This window comes from Capsella rubella, unplaced genomic scaffold (genome assembly GCF_000375325.1).
Source record: "Capsella rubella cultivar Monte Gargano unplaced genomic scaffold, Caprub1_0 scaffold_8, whole genome shotgun sequence".
In the NCBI taxonomy this organism is placed as follows: domain Eukaryota; kingdom Viridiplantae; phylum Streptophyta; class Magnoliopsida; order Brassicales; family Brassicaceae; genus Capsella; species Capsella rubella.
In genome coordinates this window covers 12,374,356-12,389,935 of record NW_006238916.1, presented here as the reverse complement: position 1 = coordinate 12,389,935, position 15,580 = coordinate 12,374,356, and the positions used below count along the sequence as shown (strand labels likewise).

At 35.6% G+C, this 15,580-nt stretch overlaps 5 protein-coding genes and 1 long non-coding RNA gene across 8 annotated transcripts; 4 read left to right on the top strand and 2 right to left on the bottom strand.

Moving 5' to 3' along the window:
* The first annotated feature begins 405 nt into the window (after nt 1-405).
* LOC17876311 lies at nt 406-885 on the top strand. Its single transcript, XM_006282268.2, has one exon. It carries the CDS (start codon nt 508-510, stop codon nt 736-738), a length of 231 nt encoding a protein of 76 aa, XP_006282330.1. The 5' UTR covers nt 406-507; the 3' UTR covers nt 739-885.
* Nucleotides 886-969: 84 nt separating this feature from the next.
* On the top strand, nt 970-2,427 carry LOC17877362 (NADPH-dependent 1-acyldihydroxyacetone phosphate reductase). Its single transcript, XM_006281448.2, has 3 exons — nt 970-1,526; nt 1,722-1,881; nt 1,971-2,427. The coding sequence occupies exons 1-3, from the start codon at nt 1,187-1,189 to the stop codon at nt 2,320-2,322; spliced, it is 852 nt and encodes a 283-aa protein (XP_006281510.1). The 5' UTR covers nt 970-1,186; the 3' UTR covers nt 2,323-2,427.
* Nucleotides 2,428-2,727: 300 nt separating this feature from the next.
* Nucleotides 2,728-4,870, top strand: LOC17874780 (U-box domain-containing protein 38). The gene is made up of 2 exons (XM_006282079.2): nt 2,728-2,991; nt 3,096-4,870. Exon 2 carries the CDS (start codon nt 3,096-3,098, stop codon nt 4,761-4,763), a length of 1,668 nt encoding a protein of 555 aa, XP_006282141.1. The 5' UTR covers nt 2,728-2,991; the 3' UTR covers nt 4,764-4,870.
* LOC17877058 (regulation of nuclear pre-mRNA domain-containing protein 1B) lies at nt 3,663-7,880 on the bottom strand. Of its 3 annotated transcripts, none has more exons than XM_023777777.1 (9): nt 7,732-7,880; nt 7,525-7,627; nt 7,058-7,305; nt 6,438-6,593; nt 6,165-6,321; nt 5,900-6,042; nt 5,788-5,823; nt 5,107-5,611; nt 3,663-3,749 (listed from the first exon to the last, which is right to left on the bottom strand). In XM_023777777.1, exons 2-8 carry the CDS (start codon nt 7,598-7,600, stop codon nt 5,108-5,110), a joined length of 1,320 nt encoding a protein of 439 aa, XP_023633545.1. In that variant the 5' UTR covers nt 7,601-7,627; nt 7,732-7,880; the 3' UTR covers nt 3,663-3,749; nt 5,107. The 3 variants fall into 3 exon arrangements, with proteins under 3 accessions (XP_023633545.1, XP_023633546.1, XP_023633547.1); XM_023777778.1 differs by lacking the exon at nt 3,663-3,749 and adding an exon at nt 4,890-5,015; XM_023777779.1 differs by lacking the exons at nt 3,663-3,749; nt 7,525-7,627; nt 7,732-7,880 and having other exon boundaries at nt 4,890-5,611; nt 7,081-7,255.
* Nucleotides 7,881-9,354: 1,474 nt separating this feature from the next.
* On the top strand, nt 9,355-10,456 carry LOC111829064. Its single transcript, XR_002832640.1, has 4 exons — nt 9,355-9,451; nt 9,669-9,755; nt 9,854-10,002; nt 10,340-10,456. It is a non-coding gene; the product is annotated as an uncharacterized LOC111829064 (long non-coding RNA).
* A 3,550-nt stretch (nt 10,457-14,006) lies between these two features.
* Nucleotides 14,007-15,443, bottom strand: LOC17875993. The gene has a single exon (XM_006280669.2). It carries the CDS (start codon nt 15,277-15,279, stop codon nt 14,233-14,235), a length of 1,047 nt encoding a protein of 348 aa, XP_006280731.1. The 5' UTR covers nt 15,280-15,443; the 3' UTR covers nt 14,007-14,232.
* Nucleotides 15,444-15,580: the final 137 nt, after the last annotated feature.

Here is a 15,580-nt window from a genome sequence, read left to right as displayed (position 1 = left end):
AAAAAACAATTGTTCAATAATTAGATAATCCCTTTACTCTTAGTCTATAACTGCAATCTATTATATATTAAAAAAATTGAAAAAAATACTAGGAAATTATTCATTTGACAAACCTATAATCATAATTTTTTTAAAAATGAATTAGTGATAAGAACCATACGTAGATGACACGGACCTTGAGACCCACTCAACAAAAAGCTTTCCACACAAAACCATTATTATTTTATAAAACCGACCGAGCCAACCTTCTCACGAAAACTACCTGTACCAACAGATTCGGCACCCATTTTTTATAAAATAAAACCATTAACCAAAAGTTTTATATTAATTACAAAATCATAAACTTAGAGAAACTATTGACCCAACCTTATCCATTACCCCGCTACAGCACGTAAATTATGCACTATATATATATAATACAACTCGTTGAAGAATCTCAGATATATTTTAAACCAGAGAGAACCGAACAAGCATCAGTGATCAGATAAACCGGAGATAACCGATATAATGGCGGACATAGCGATTTTGGTTGCGGAGGAGTACGAGAGGAGGATGAGCATGAGCCGGCATACGGCGGTTTCCACATCTGCGGCCCCGGCGGAATTCGATTGGAGGAAAATAGTTTCGGCGAAGATGACTGTCGCAATTGACAAGTTGAATTTTCAGAGTTTGAAGAACATCTCCGAACCTAAATCTGAGTTTGCAATCGCCGTCTCTCATGGCGTCTTCTCTCCTTGATTCCCATAGTTTCGTTTTTGTTCATAGCTAATTTGTTTTCCTTAACCTATGCTTTCTTTTCTTTTCTTTTTTTTTGCTTTGTGAAGTTTTATGTAAAATAACTTAAAGTATGTGTAAATGTATTAATCAAATTATGTGTTCATATAATGACTTTGTCTTCTCTATTTACCAAAAAAAAAATGACTTTGTCTTCTCCGGCGAATCACTGAGAGTCAAAAGTAAAAAGTGAAAACAAATCTCAGGGACTTAGTTGCATACGTGGAACAAACTTCTGGGGAGAAGAATTCTAAAATTTTAAAACTATCATCATCATCATCGTCATCCTTATACTGTGTTGAGGAACTTCAGGCGTGATTTTTGCAACTCGACCCTTTTAATTCTCCCTTTCTCTTAAAACAAGTTGTTTAGTAGAGAGTTTATAAGATTTGGTAGTTGCTTGAGCGAGAGGATGGGAAGCAGCGGTGGTACACCAGTGGTGCTCATCACGGGATGTTCTCAGGGAGGAATCGGCCACGCTCTGGCGCGTGAGTTCTCGGCTCATGGTTGTCGCGTAGTGGCGACGAGTCGATCGCAGAGCACGATGATCGATTTGGAGAAAGATCTCAAGTTTTTTGTGGAGGAGCTCGATGTTCAATCGGAGCAGAGCGTGAGTAAAGTTGTGTCCAAAGTTATCGACAAATTTGGTCAGATCGATGTTTTGGTTAATAACGCCGGAGTTCAGTGTATCGGACCTCTCGCCGAGATTCCGATCTCAGCCATGGATAACACCTTCAACACCAATGTCTTCGGTGAATTCATACATTTTCGAATTTTCTTCGTGTTTTATGCTCACCATATGTTTGTTAAAATTCCTGACTCAACTCTTTCATGTCTTCTGGTATATGTTATTCCATTGATTGACTTAACTCTTAAGTGATTTGTTTGGTGGTTTGGGATGTGAGAGTAACCTCTACAAGAACTCAACTCTTAAAAGAATTTTGCAGGTTCCATGAGGATGACTCAAGCTGTTGTACCTCACATGGCGTCTAAGAAAAAGGGAAAGATTGTCAACATAGGAAGTATTAGCATAATGGCACCAGGACCATGGGCTGGGGTTTATACCGCATCAAAAGCTGCTCTTCATGCTCTTACCGATACGTTAAGGTTTTTCGATTTCAGCAAATCTTCTTTCTTCAGCTTTTGACTCATATTATCTGAAACACTAATTTGTTTTGTGTTTGTCTCCTTTCTAGGTTGGAGCTTAAGCCATTTGGGATCGATGTAATCAACATTGTTCCAGGAGGTATTCAATCAAACATAGCTAACTCAGGGTTAACAAGTTTCAACAATTTACCTGAATTGAAACTATACAAACCGTTCGAGGAAGCTATCCGTGAGAGAGTGTTTCTGTCGCAAAACATAAAGCCAATACCCACTGAGGAATTTGCCAAACAGACCGTTTCCGTGGTGCTGAGGAAAAATCCGCCGGCTTGGTTCTCTACAGGAAGGTTATCGACCGTCATGGCGATCATGCACCATATGCCGATTTTCATCAAAGATTTTTTATTGACTAAGAGCTTTATGAAAAAAGGAAGCAAAACCTAAGTAGTAGTGTTCTTGGTTAAGAAAAACTGTCTAAATGTATCCCAGAAATGAATATGTTGACTAACCATGTTTATATCGTACCTTATACTTTGGTACGAACGTTTGTATGGCAATTATCAGTTTAGCTTTGGTGCAATCCAACAATGCATCATCAGAAGATAAAAAGAGAAAGTGGTGAGAAGTACAAAAAAGTTATGAAACCTTTTCTTTTTTCCTAAAGCTAAGAACGGTATGGATGTCCATCATGTTTAGTGATAAATCCATATCATTTATTTAGAGATGCAAATATATCTCAGTGAAGTGAATTCCCACCTTTCTAAAACATATTACTAGATTATACTCCAAAACGATTAATTACATTCCAAGTTCATTAGTACATATGTTTTAGGATATAAATGTGGTTTTTTTTGTAGGTGTTTGACACACTTGACCTGAAAAGGAAAGTAATTTTCAAGCCTATTCATTTGGGTCCACCTATAATAAAATACAGTCAACATATTCGAAAAAAATTAATACGTCCAAAGTTAAAAAATATTTAATCATCATCACTTCTTGAAAACAAAATAAAAATCAAAAGTAAAGAAAAAAAAAAAGTCAGTAGGCCACAAAATCCTTCAGTTCAGGAGGAAGAAGACGACTCTCCATCTTCGTCTCAGAAAATCTCCCAAGGCATGAAAATGAATTCAAATCCCTAAATTTCTCCCAAAACCCTTTTCAGATAAAATCACACTACTCACCACCACCAATTTCTTGTAAACCGTTGATTTTTGCAGATGGGTAAAAACGGACGGCTCAGATGGAACCCTTTCAGCCACAAATCGTCTTCTTCTTCCTCCTCAACATCTTCCCGACAACAACAACGACAACAACCTCCTGTCGAATTCCTCTGTCCGATTTCGAAATCAATAATGTCTGACCCTGTTGTTGTGTCTTCCGGTCAAACCTTCGAACGTGTCTGTGTTCAAGTCTGCCGTGACCTAAACTTTATCCCCAAACTCAACGACAACGACGACGACAACGACGACGACGACGACGACTCTCAACCCGATTTCTCCAACGTCATCCCTAACCTAAACATGAAATCAACAATCGACACTTGGTGCTACAGCGTTGGCGTCTCACGTCCTCAGCCACCTGATTACTCCACCGTCGAGCGAAATCTACGGCAACTGATGCCTCTACCGGACGTTGAGATTCGTGTCTCCGAGCAGGAGCTTCTCAGAGCTGTAGCTCACCGTGCTCCGATGATAATTCACCACGCTGATTCTGAACTCATGGGAAGGAGAGACTTCAACTCCACGAGCTCTTCTGATGAATCTGTAATCGTCGCTCAGCAGAGTCCATTCATTCCTCTTCCTCTAACGACCAGACCCGCTTGCTTCTCTCCGTCCCCATCATCCTGTTCCTCCGAAATTGAAACCCTAACGCTGCACAGTCCAGAAGAAGACGAAGTGATTTACGACAAGCTTAAGAGTAATGATATTTTTGATCAAGAACAAGGTTTGATTATGATGAGGAAGATGACTCGTACTAGCGATGAAGCTAGGGTATCACTTTGTTCTTCTCGGATTCTTTCTTTATTGAAGACTATGATTGTTTCCAGATACTCTCTAGTGCAGACAAACTCTTTAGCTTCGCTTGTGAATCTTTCTTTGGAGAAGAAGAACAAATTGACCATTGTTCGTTTGGGATTTGTTCCCATTTTGATCGATGTTTTGAAATCGGGATCAAGAGAAGCTCAAGAACATGCTGCTGGTACAATTTTTAGTCTCTCTCTTGAAGATGATAATAAAATGCCCATTGGTGTTTTAGGAGCGCTCCAGCCATTGCTTCACGCGTTACGAGCTGCTGATAGTGATAGGACACGGCACGATTCGGCCCTTGCGCTTTACCATTTGTCCTTGAACCAGACGAATCGGTTGAAGCTCGTTAGGCTTGGAGCTGTTCCCGCTCTTTTCTCCATGGTTAGGTCCGGTGAATCAGCGAGCCGAGCGTTGCTGGTGATTTGTAATTTAGCTTGTTGTAGCGAAGGGCGATCGGCTATGCTTGATGCGAATGCGGTTGCGATTCTTGTGGGGAAGCTATGGGAAGAGAGAACGGAGGAGGCTACAGAGGCTCGATCTTCTTCTTCGGCGCGTGAGAACTGTGTGGCAGCATTGTTTGCGTTAAGCCATGAGAGTCTTCGATTCAAGGGACTAGCGAAGGAGGCAAGAGCTGTGGATGTGTTGAAGGAAGTGGAGGAGAGAGGAACGGAGAGAGCGAGAGAGAAAGCAAAGAAGATTCTACAGTTGATGAGAGAGAGAGTGCCGGAGGATGAGGATGAAGACGGCGAAGGATCAGTTGACTGGGACCGAGTTATCGACTCAAATGGTTCAATTCGGTCTAGGTTCCGAGTTGGTGGTCGAAATAGAATGTTCACTCAGAACTCATCTGGCTTCTAAGAGTGGCATTCCATTTGTTGTTTGTATAGACATTGAAAATGTATGATTGACAATTTTTGTAACTTTGACTTCTAAATAATTGCAATGAACATGACTGATGTTAAATACTTTGTATAAAATTCTCAAGATTGTGAACCCATTTGAAACTACTGCATACACAACAGAAGTCTAATTATGTTACAAATAAGTAAACTTGCCTAAACAGCTTAAGGTACAAAGATTTGCAAGACAAAAGATCTGAGTTTCTACTTTCTACAATGCATCATCAAATAAAAATAAAGAGACTAAGTCAGAAATTAATCTACAGCTAAAACTAAAAAAATTTTGGTTTGATTTTACTAACCTTATGAATGGTGTGGAGGTCCAAAATACATCATACTCGGGGGCTGAAAACTCGGACCTTGTTGCGATTGTTGCTGAGCTGTGTTTGGTTGATTATTCATCATATGAGGCGGCATTGATCCAGGGGGTGGCGGCAATTGACCAGGCGGCATTAGCGGAATGTTACCAAATCCATATGGTATAAACTGCTGCGATGCAGCTGGATTTGGGATCATGTGATACTGGGGGTTTGGAGGAGGATTTGGAGGAGCAAATGCATTTGTGTCTGCACTATTCGATTTGGTTAAACCAGAGGTCTGCGTAGCTTCAGCAGCAAAGGAAGACAGAACAGAATGCATAATCATTGATGAATTTGATGACGAAGTTAGCATTTCTGCCATTGCAGCTATTGAGGCAGGAGTAACTTTTGCTGATTGGCCAGATGTTCCGTTGTTACTGTTAACCGGTATTTCATTATTGAGCCGTTTCTGCATGTTTTGGGCTTCTTCTGTTTGCACTTGTGCTACCTGATGATTTAAGACAAAACACCATTAAAAATTTGATGCAAGAAAAAATACCACTTTTTTTAACCAAGATTCCATTTTTATAAGTAGTTCTCAGGCATATAACCGCATAAGGAGATTGAACCATCCGAATTTAGACTGGAAACTTCTAGAAATAAGTAATATAAATCAATCATTACCTGTATCTGAGATTGAAGATTCTCCAGTTCAGATTCCTGACACACAAAACTCAGTAAGAAATCAAAATGTCTAAACAAACTATTTAGCTTACAGGAATGAAAGCCCCTTTACCTGTTCGCGTAGGGCTTCCTTAAGATGTTTTACTAGGGATGTTCTATTTTCTTCAATAGATCTAAGTTTCTCAACAGATTGTCTCAGAGTGATTTCTTCTTCTTCCAGTTCTTTTGCCAGTGTTTTTCTCCTTGGGTCTTTTGCTGAAGACAATCAACATTGAGAACCAGTGTGTGTTTAATAACCCCGGGTGAAAAATGTGATAGCGTCAAAAATCAAAATGTAGGGTTTAAGAAGACAAAGAATATTTGCTAAATATGTTTACCAGTGGAGCAGGCGTCCTCAACATCTTTCTGCATCGTTCTGATACGTTTAACTGTAGACTTGCATTTGTTTGTCTCTGTCTCTTCGTTTAAGTTCTCTGTACGAACCAGATTAAATGCAGACACTATCTTCTCCGTCACACCTCCACTAGATAATTTCTGGTAGCGAAAAAGAGCAAATGGGGAGCTAATGAATCTGATTAAGACTCAGGAAAAAAAAAACTGAACAAATCAGGACGGATTGATTAGAGAAATAAGGAAAGAAAGATTGTTACTGTTTTGGCAGATTTTGAATCCCGTTTCGAAGATTTGGATCCCCGTGATCGTTTTTTATTGACATCAAGCGGTGGAGGAGCTTCTTCTGAGAGCATTACATCTTTAAGACTCTTTGAACGAGACCCAAAAACTCTTCTCTCTTCCCATATAGTAACCTATTAATTATAAAAATAAAATATCGATGAACAAAAACCCTTTATTTGTTAAGTCCCAATCAGTATCAATTTACTCTAAAATCAACTACAGACTCTTCATCTTGAGAGATAAGAGAATCACGCATATAGCAGCATCAGAAAACAAAGGAAAAGACACTTGTTAAGATAAAAACTTAAAAGCAATCAACTCCACTGAGTAATATCAATATCCAACAATAAAACAGTATACTAAAAATGAAAAATAAGATTCATGACTAAGTCAGCTATTGAGTATTAATGATTCAGAGAATCACAACCATAAAAGCCACAAGAAAAGTACCTGCACCAAAAAAAAAACATAAACATCCGACTTTATTAACCCATTTGCAGAAAACATGTTTCTCCCTCAGTTTATGGTTTAACACAATTCGAGATTCTAGTTAAGCACGACAGAACAACAAGGCCAATTCCATACAAATCATTACCAATCGCGAGACCACGCTTTTACCATGGTCATCTCCCAAGGAAAGAAGATCTTTAAGAGCACCAGGGAGAACTTTCCAGAACTCTTGCACAAACTCATTACCCTGACGCTTGCTGTTCTGAAGTATATCGTTAGCAAGGTACAGGAGAGGCACTTTCTGAGATATCTCTGTACTGTGAAACTGTTTCTCCCATGTAGTAACCACCAACTCAGCTTCACTACGATGGACAATGCACCACTGTGACAGAGCTTATCCCAGAGAAAAAAAAATGGTTAAGGACCAAACAATCAGATATAACCAAACAACAAAAAGACTTGAGTAAACAAAATTGGAATGTGAATGAGCTAATCCGAAAAGGCTCAAGAACCAAACAATCAGAATAGCAATATACTAAACACAGAGATGTAGTAATCAACCAGCAATATTGAAATTAAGGCAATGAATTGGAATTTCAAAAAAAAGGATACTTTCGATAGATTGCTGAGTGCTGTTGAGCTTAGCGAGCTTGTCAATCAGTATCTCTTCACTGAATGGACTACTCATCCCCAACCCAATATCAAAATCAAAACCCTAGAGAGAAAAAAGAGGACGAAGCTGAAACTCTGGATGGTTTTTACACGAATTAGATGGATAATCAAATGAATAATTGATACAAGCTTGGCGAAAGCAAAAACCTTTTTTTTAATTAGCCAAAGGGAGAACGCGGCGGCGGAGAGCAAATCTTTACGGCGGAGCGTAAACCAAAAACCTAGAAAGACGTTCTCTTTGTCCTAACGCCGTCTGCCACTCATTTTTTCATTTTGGCAATTTCCTTTTTTCTCGATCTCATTTTTTCATTTTTCCCACTCAATTTTTCACTATTTTCTATTTTGGTTCATGATTAAAAAAAAAAAAAAAGAGGAAGATGAGGATTAAAAGTTAAAACGAGACGGGTTAAATTTATTTTTACATTAATCCGATGTTTAAAAAAAAAAACAATGTGATGAGCTATGAATATATTGGGCCTCAGTATGATCTAATGAGCTTATTCTGTAGTCTGCCTTTTCATCAAATATGTTCTCGGCTGTGAAGCTTCTTGAGATGGGCTTAACATCATAGTGGGCCTAAATGTGAACGGTTTTTGTTGTCGTGTCAAACTCATTCACAAACTTAGGGAGTGACTCAAAAGTTTACAACGGTAAGAAAATATAGACGTTAAAAATTATAGCCGTTTGGGTCTCCCTAGTCTCTAGGCCAGGCGAACGTTAAGATGAACTGTTGTGTAATAATTGTGTAATAATATATTCATTTTTACTGTAGGTGTCGACTCACTGAGAAACGGTAATATATTTGAGACTCAAAATTTTACAACGGTAAGAAAATATAGACGTTAGAAGCTTGGCTATATAAAGCGACCCTTTGCCCACAATCCTACTTCACAAAATTATCTCTTCTTGTTCTCTACTTTGGTTCATGACGGTAAGAAAATATAGACGGTAAGATGAACTGTTGTGTAATAATTGTGTAATAATATATTCATTTTTACTGTAGGTGTCGACTCACTGAGAAACGGTAATATATTTGAGACTCAAAATTTTACAACGGTAAGAAAATATAGAAGTTAGAAGCTTGGCTATATAAAGCGACCCTTTGCCCACAATCCTACTTCACAAAATTATCTCTATTTTGGTTCATGATTAAAAAAAAAAAAAAAGAGGAAGATGAGGATTAAAAGTTAAAACGAGACGGGTTAAATTTATTTTTACATTAATCCGATGTTTAAAAAAAAAAACAATGTGATGAGCTATGAATATATTGGGCCTCAGTATGATCTAATGAGCTTATTCTGTAGTCTGCCTTTTCATCAAATATGTTCTCGGCTGTGAAGCTTCTTGAGATGGGCTTAACATCATAGTGGGCCTAAATGTGAACGGTTTTTGTTGTCGTGTCAAACTCATTCACAAACTTAGGGAGTGACTCAAAAGTTTACAACGGTAAGAAAATATAGACGTTAAAAATTATAGCCGTTTGGGTCTCCCTAGTCTCTAGGCCAGGCGAACGTTAAGATGAACTGTTGTGTAATAATTGTGTAATAATATATTCATTTTTACTGTAGGTGTCGACTCACTGAGAAACGGTAATATATTTGAGACTCAAAATTTTACAACGGTAAGAAAATATAGACGTTAGAAGCTTGGCTATATAAAGCGACCCTTTGCCCACAATCCTACTTCACAAAATTATCTCTTCTTGTTCTCTACTATACTTATCTCTTTATAGATTTACCATTCTCGTAGTTTTAGAAAGCAAAAGTTTCGTCTCTTTTTTATTGTTTAGAAAAATAGAGTGGGAGATTGAGAGAGCAAAGTTTCGTCGTTGAAGTTTACTCGTAGCCAAACTCTGCTTTTAAGATTGGTAAGAATTTGTTATTAGGATGTTTCTCTAATTCTTTTTTTATGAACCATGTAATAATATAATCATAATCTCGAAGCATTTTTTTATGTTCTGTTTATTTTGTTTATATTTAATATTTAAATGTGTTCATTTCTTCTTCCTGCTTAAACAATGTCAGTCTCGATTCTACATCATATTTGTTAACTCATTTCCTCTCTGCTCTATGAGGAAAAACCAGAAGTGGGAGGGCTCGTGACATATATATATATGTCTGCATCGTAATCAAGAACCAGAGGTGATTTCAGAGTCTGCTTTTAAGGTTTTGGTAAGAAGCTTCTTTTATGTCCGGTTTTTTTTTAAATGCGTTTGAAAATGAAGAAACAGATGGTTGATCTTTGAAATCTTTTTGATATATAAATGTAGCAATTACACGGAGCAGATGACAATGAACAAAGAAAACATGTCACTGTCGCGGATACGTTTAGTCAGCTAACACTAAGTGGTGCTTGTGCCGGAGGAATTTTTTCCAGCTATGACTGACTAGTCCTGATGTATCGCCACTTTATTTCACGGTAAAATTTTTGTACTCTCTCTAGTCTCTTTTTGTTATGATTTAAGATCTTGTAGGTTATCGCCATTTTATTTTTTGATGGATATTATTTCCCAAGATCACTAGTTATGGATAGATATATAAATATTACGAAAGTTTTCATTTTTACTTTGCACGAATTATGTCTATTCTAGCTTTATCCATGGTTATAACACTTATTGAATTGTAAATAGTCATCCAATTCAAAAATTATGTTTAGGAATCTTATAATCCAAATTTACAATTGATTAGATAGATTAGATAGATAGAATCTTTGGATACAAAATTACTTCTATTTATATAAATAACTATTCTCGCAGATTGCTTCTAAAGAGAGCGTTGCAAGAAAATGGCAACTAATTAATGAGAACGTTGCAAGAAAATTGTGCCAGTCGGTACAGCAAAATTAAAGTAGTGCCCAAATCCAAAAAAACATAATTAGGCAACTAATGAGATTATCCCTATATTAGTAAAAGAGAAGTACAAAAAATACTTCCGGGTCGAGTCAATTTCAAAAAATTATCTGAAATTTGTAATTGGATCTTTTAAAGTTGGATAGACTAATGGGTTTGGATTCATACACTTCCGGGTCGAGTCAATTTCAAAAAATTATCCGAAATTTGTAATTGGATCTTTTAAAGTTGGATAGACTAATGGGTTTGGATTCATACACTTTCCAAATCTAATTTTTAGTATTGTATTATTTCCATAATATTTCCATAACTAATTATATGATTTACTAATATTTCTCTAACTAATTTAATACAATCTATTTAAAAAATATTATTCTTCTTTCACTTTTATTTGATATTATTTTTAATTTATGATATTATACTATATAATATAAATATTTAATAAAAATTTAACTTTTTTTTTGCATATGTTGCAATTTGAATTTTTCAAAACGGACATATAATACTCAACTACACTCGGTTAAATATTTTAGACAATGGTTTAAAATCAATATAAGTATGACCAATATTAAAACCATTGTTACATGAGCATATTTAAAATTTCAAATAGTTTCAAAATATTATAAATAAAAGGTTCAAATATATAAAACTATTAGAATTTAAAATATTGAAATATTTTTATTGATAAAATATATTATATATCAAACTATGTAAATTTTAGATAATTCACGGGTAGTTTGCTAAAATCACAATTATAATGATAAAACAAGTTACGAATAATGTTTTTTACGAAATGAATTCTGTTACGGGTCGGACTTTAAAAAAATATATTGTAAATATGTAATTTTTACGTATATTACTACTTTTACTACAAAAATGGTCAAAATGAATAATTTATCGAAAAATATTATTTCGTGCTGTTAAATTTTCACTGTTTTTTTAATTGTATCAAAACTTAGTATATGATTATTTACTCGCTTTTTCCTTTATTATTTTATTTAAACTTATTATACAAATATATGATTTATCATAATCGACTGCACTCTAACAACATTAAAATGTAACATTCTAATCCTTCAAAAATTATATATTGTAATTATTTTCCCCGCGCTGTAGCGCGGGTCCGAACCTAGTTAAGTACACATAAACCATGTCAAATATTTCAAAATACTTACATTCACCACTAAATTTGAAAATATAAAAGATTAGCAGAATGTTCATTTCGTAATCGTATTATTGCCTTAATTTACAGTTTTGCAGTCTGCGCGATTACGAAACGAACATTAGAGTTTAATGATAGATATAGCTGATTAGAGTTTGGAAACTATTTTCAAAGTGCAAAATTTAAGTGGTTGGAGTTTGATTTAACCTACTTTATGGACTTTATGGCTATCCCTTAATCTCTAAATTCTAAAACTATCCTAAAATCTCTTTATTTAAAAAGTTTAAAACGTTGTTAGGGTCCAAAGTAAAGTTGATCTAGTAAACGTTTTCAGAAAGCATTTGTGTAAAATATAGTGTGTGATCGATGGTGATAATGAATAAAAAGGTTTTCACCTTTGCAAAATCAGTAAAGTATAAAAACAGTGGGCGCATAGCTACTGCTAAAAAGGCCTGTCCTGTCTTGCCTATATGGAAAACTCATTATATACCCTTCTTTTATTTATTTTTCTCGACTAGTGGATCTTGTATACAGAATATTATTATTCTGATTTTAAAATTATTATTCTGTAAATTATGAAAAAAAAAGTTTTCATCGAAAATAGAATTATAACTTCTTGAATAAAAAAGACACAATTTCGATATGATGATTCAAAAACTCATACGACATACATGTATATGCATTATCAACGTGGAAACATCATTGCAAAACAACAAAACTGCTTTTGTTTTCTCTCTCTCTCTCTCTCTGTATCTCTTGTTTTGCCCCCTAAATCTTCTAAAAATCCTTTGCCTAATCATTTGGATATTCCAATCTCCACAACCGAAGATAATATGTATGAGAGTTTTTTAATTTCATAAAAATCCATGTTTGTTTATTATATATCATTAAATTTGTATACATAATTCATACATTGATAGATACATCAAAAAGGTTTTTCCCTTTTCCTGAGTTGGTTCTTTATTTTTTTCTCTTTTCAGAAAGCATTTGTGTAAAATTTTCACTAAGTGGAGACAGAGATATTCTGAATTAGTTGAAGCGAAAAATATAACTCATTTATTTTATTTTTTCCCCTCAAGCTACAAATTAAAACAATAGGAGAACAAATATATTAATATGTGTTTCTCGTCTTAGTGGAGAGATCAAGAGCAAATCTAACTGACATAATTTCACTGAAAAATAAAAGAAATGGCAAAAGATATTGGCGAGAAAATGAGTATTGATTTTCAACCATGATGACGAAGAATATATATATATATATATATTGTAAACTTAATTTTACAACATCAATAGATTAGAGAATGTTGATGTTGAGTTCAAAAACAATATTTGAATTAAAAGTAATTAACCAATTTCTGTAAGAACACAGAAACAAAACCAAAAAAAAACAAAAGGAGAAGAAGCTGAAGTCATAATCAATTAAACAGTTTGTATATATGTTTTTTGTATGAAATAATTTGGTTAGTAAACGTGAAATCTCTCACAATCGATGTAACCATCGAAGTTTGGTTTGATGAATTATCATTATATAATGGTGACAACTTATAATTAAAAATAATTACGAGACATGACGATCTGACGTGTTGAATGACGTATGTTTTCCTTAGGATTGTTTCCGAAAGGGATAAATGACGTATCAGATTATAATGACGACGCATTTATATTACTTTAAAATTTTTTGATATATATATATATATTACGTTAAAAATTAGCTTATGTACTACCTACAAAAAAACAAAATTAAAATTTTTAAAAGATGAATATATATCGTGAAGTGTCATGTGAGTTTTCAAATAAATAATATGAATGAATTTAGGGTAAGCGGCGGCTAACGATTCCCTAGATCTCGGCACCAATCACTCTCTCGCTACATAATCTACATTTTTTATATTACAGGCAAAATAAATTAATAGATGTTTGTGTTATTTGTGCAGTTTCATGTTTCTCTAGTAGCAGTGCCCAAGCTTCTGTTTTAGGGTTACGTATGAACCCTAGTTACAAGAAACTCTCAACATTTTTCTTTGCCAAAAGTAGATGCATGCCATCTTTTTTGGGTCCCTTATAAGTTTAATTATGCTCTATAGGCACATGCTTTCTTTATATATATATAAAAAATTCCAATTTCAAATATATATATAAATTAATACTTACGAAGCCATTGATATCTCATGGCACTAAGACCAACATTATTGCAAGACTCTTAAACCCCAAAATGGGTATCTTGCAACAGTGTTTTGTATCTAATATTAGATACAAAACACTGTTGCAAGATACCCATTTTGGGGTTTAAAATTCTTGCAATAATGTTGCTCTAAGATCAGATGTTCAAAATCATATATATACACATCCAGAAGCGACGGATAAAAAAGGAATATATCATTAAAAGAAAAGAAAAAAAACAATGTTCGAATATGTTAAAAGTCATTGTTAATTAGAGAAGCTTTTTAGAACATAGATTCCAAAATCATTAATTAATGTTTCCATTCATCATATGTTTTTTTCTAAGATTTCTAATATTTGTATTTTTATGGTAAGTAATAATAAAAATACGACCATAATGTAAAAATGTTAGATGAATGAATCTAATCAGAAGAAGAGATCCACGATAACTCCACCATACCTTCATTTCTCACAGCCGCTAAATATTCTCCGATCCAGAAGCAACATGTGGTGTGTAACCATCCGATCTTTGGACCATGGACTGATCATCATCACCATTGATCGATCTTAACAGGTCGTTATCATTCTCGGCTTCAGTACTCTTGTCTGATCCACGAATATTATTTAGGGTTGGCTGTGTCATCGATGACGACGAGACCATGATGTTATGAAGCCCCTCAAAGTTTGTTCCAACGTCCACGTGTCCAAAACCATTACTCGTCGTTCTCGAGCTCGAAGGTTTCGACTTTTCACATAGAAGGGGTTGATCCCGTAAAAGGTTGTTGGGAGATTGGTTGTGGAGAAAAGGGTTTGCGATGTTTTGCGCGTTCATGTTAAGGAGAAGATGCTGCTGATGATGATGATACTCTGAAGGAGGAAGGTAGTGATGATGATTCACCGTCGACGGAGAGATGAGTTTGTGAGGAAAGGGCTTCAAGGGTCGTGAGGATGAAGAAGAAGAACCGAAGAGATCAAATCTTGATCTTGGAAAAGGAGAAGAGGATGATAATCCGGTGAAAGGAGTTGAAGGGTTACCGGTGAATTCTTGAACCATGGCTCTGAAGTTGGATGTGTCGGTGGTCAAAACAGTCGTAGGCGCTCGTCTCGAGACTCGAGATCTCTTCTTTGGATTCCGTGTTGTCGCAAGACCGTTTTTCTTGTCGGTTGGGACGGAACAACTGGGACTAGTTGTGTTTGGAACTGTTCTCAGATTTTGTTGAAGTGGGTTTGTGAAGAAGACTGGTTCTGATGAGATCGGTGGAGGAGGTACTGCTCTAGGGCCATCGGTGGGTTTTGTAGCCGTTGTTGACCAAAGAGGATTATCCGTTGACCAAGCTGTGTTGAAGTAGTTAGCTATGAGAGAGTCAAGCTGCGTTGGGACGGCGATGTTGGAGCAGACGGTGGTTGAGTTGTGGTTGAGTAAAGCAGAGATTGATTGATCGGCGCGTGAGTCGTACTCTTCTTGATCTCCTCCACCACCACCGCCGCTGGATGATTGCATGCTACTACTGTTGCCGGAATCCATGGCAGGAATAGAGAAAGGTGATGGTTGTGTGACTTGAGAGAGAGAGACAGACAGAGAGAAGAAGAAGAATGGGGATGAAGGAAGAGGTTATGATGATTTTGTTTTGGGGGGGGGTTGTAGAGAGAAGAAACTCAAAATAGGAGGAGAGTGTGAAAGGAATTGATGGTTGTGTGGGAGAGAAAAAGCCAATAAAAAGTTGACAGCTTATTTTATATTTTGAAAAATCATAATCTTTATATATAACTCTACAACTTTTTTTCTCACTATTTTACCTTTTGTTCCACTTTTTTCTTTACTTGAA

Excerpts from the sequence above, each read along its gene's own strand:
- LOC17877362 (XM_006281448.2), top strand. The coding sequence starts at position 1,187 with ATGGGAAGCAGCGGTGGTACACCAGTGGTGCTCATCACGGGATGTTCT. Across the intron at positions 1,527-1,721 it reads CTTCAACACCAATGTCTTCG|GTTCCATGAGGATGACTCAA; the intron begins GTGAATTCATAC and ends AGAATTTTGCAG. Across the intron at positions 1,882-1,970 it reads GCTCTTACCGATACGTTAAG|GTTGGAGCTTAAGCCATTTG; the intron begins GTTTTTCGATTT and ends TCTCCTTTCTAG.
- LOC17875993 (XM_006280669.2), bottom strand. The coding sequence starts at position 15,279 with ATGGATTCCGGCAACAGTAGTAGCATGCAATCATCCAGCGGCGGTGGT.
- LOC17876311 (XM_006282268.2), top strand. The coding sequence starts at position 508 with ATGGCGGACATAGCGATTTTGGTTGCGGAGGAGTACGAGAGGAGGATG.
- LOC17874780 (XM_006282079.2), top strand. The coding sequence starts at position 3,096 with ATGGGTAAAAACGGACGGCTCAGATGGAACCCTTTCAGCCACAAATCG.
- LOC17877058 (XM_023777777.1), bottom strand. The coding sequence starts at position 7,600 with ATGAGTAGTCCATTCAGTGAAGAGATACTGATTGACAAGCTCGCTAAG. Across the intron at positions 6,322-6,437 it reads ATTCAAAATCTGCCAAAACA|AAATTATCTAGTGGAGGTGT; the intron begins GTAACAATCTTT and ends TTTCGCTACCAG. Across the intron at positions 6,043-6,164 it reads TGAGGACGCCTGCTCCACTG|CAAAAGACCCAAGGAGAAAA; the intron begins GTAAACATATTT and ends GATTGTCTTCAG.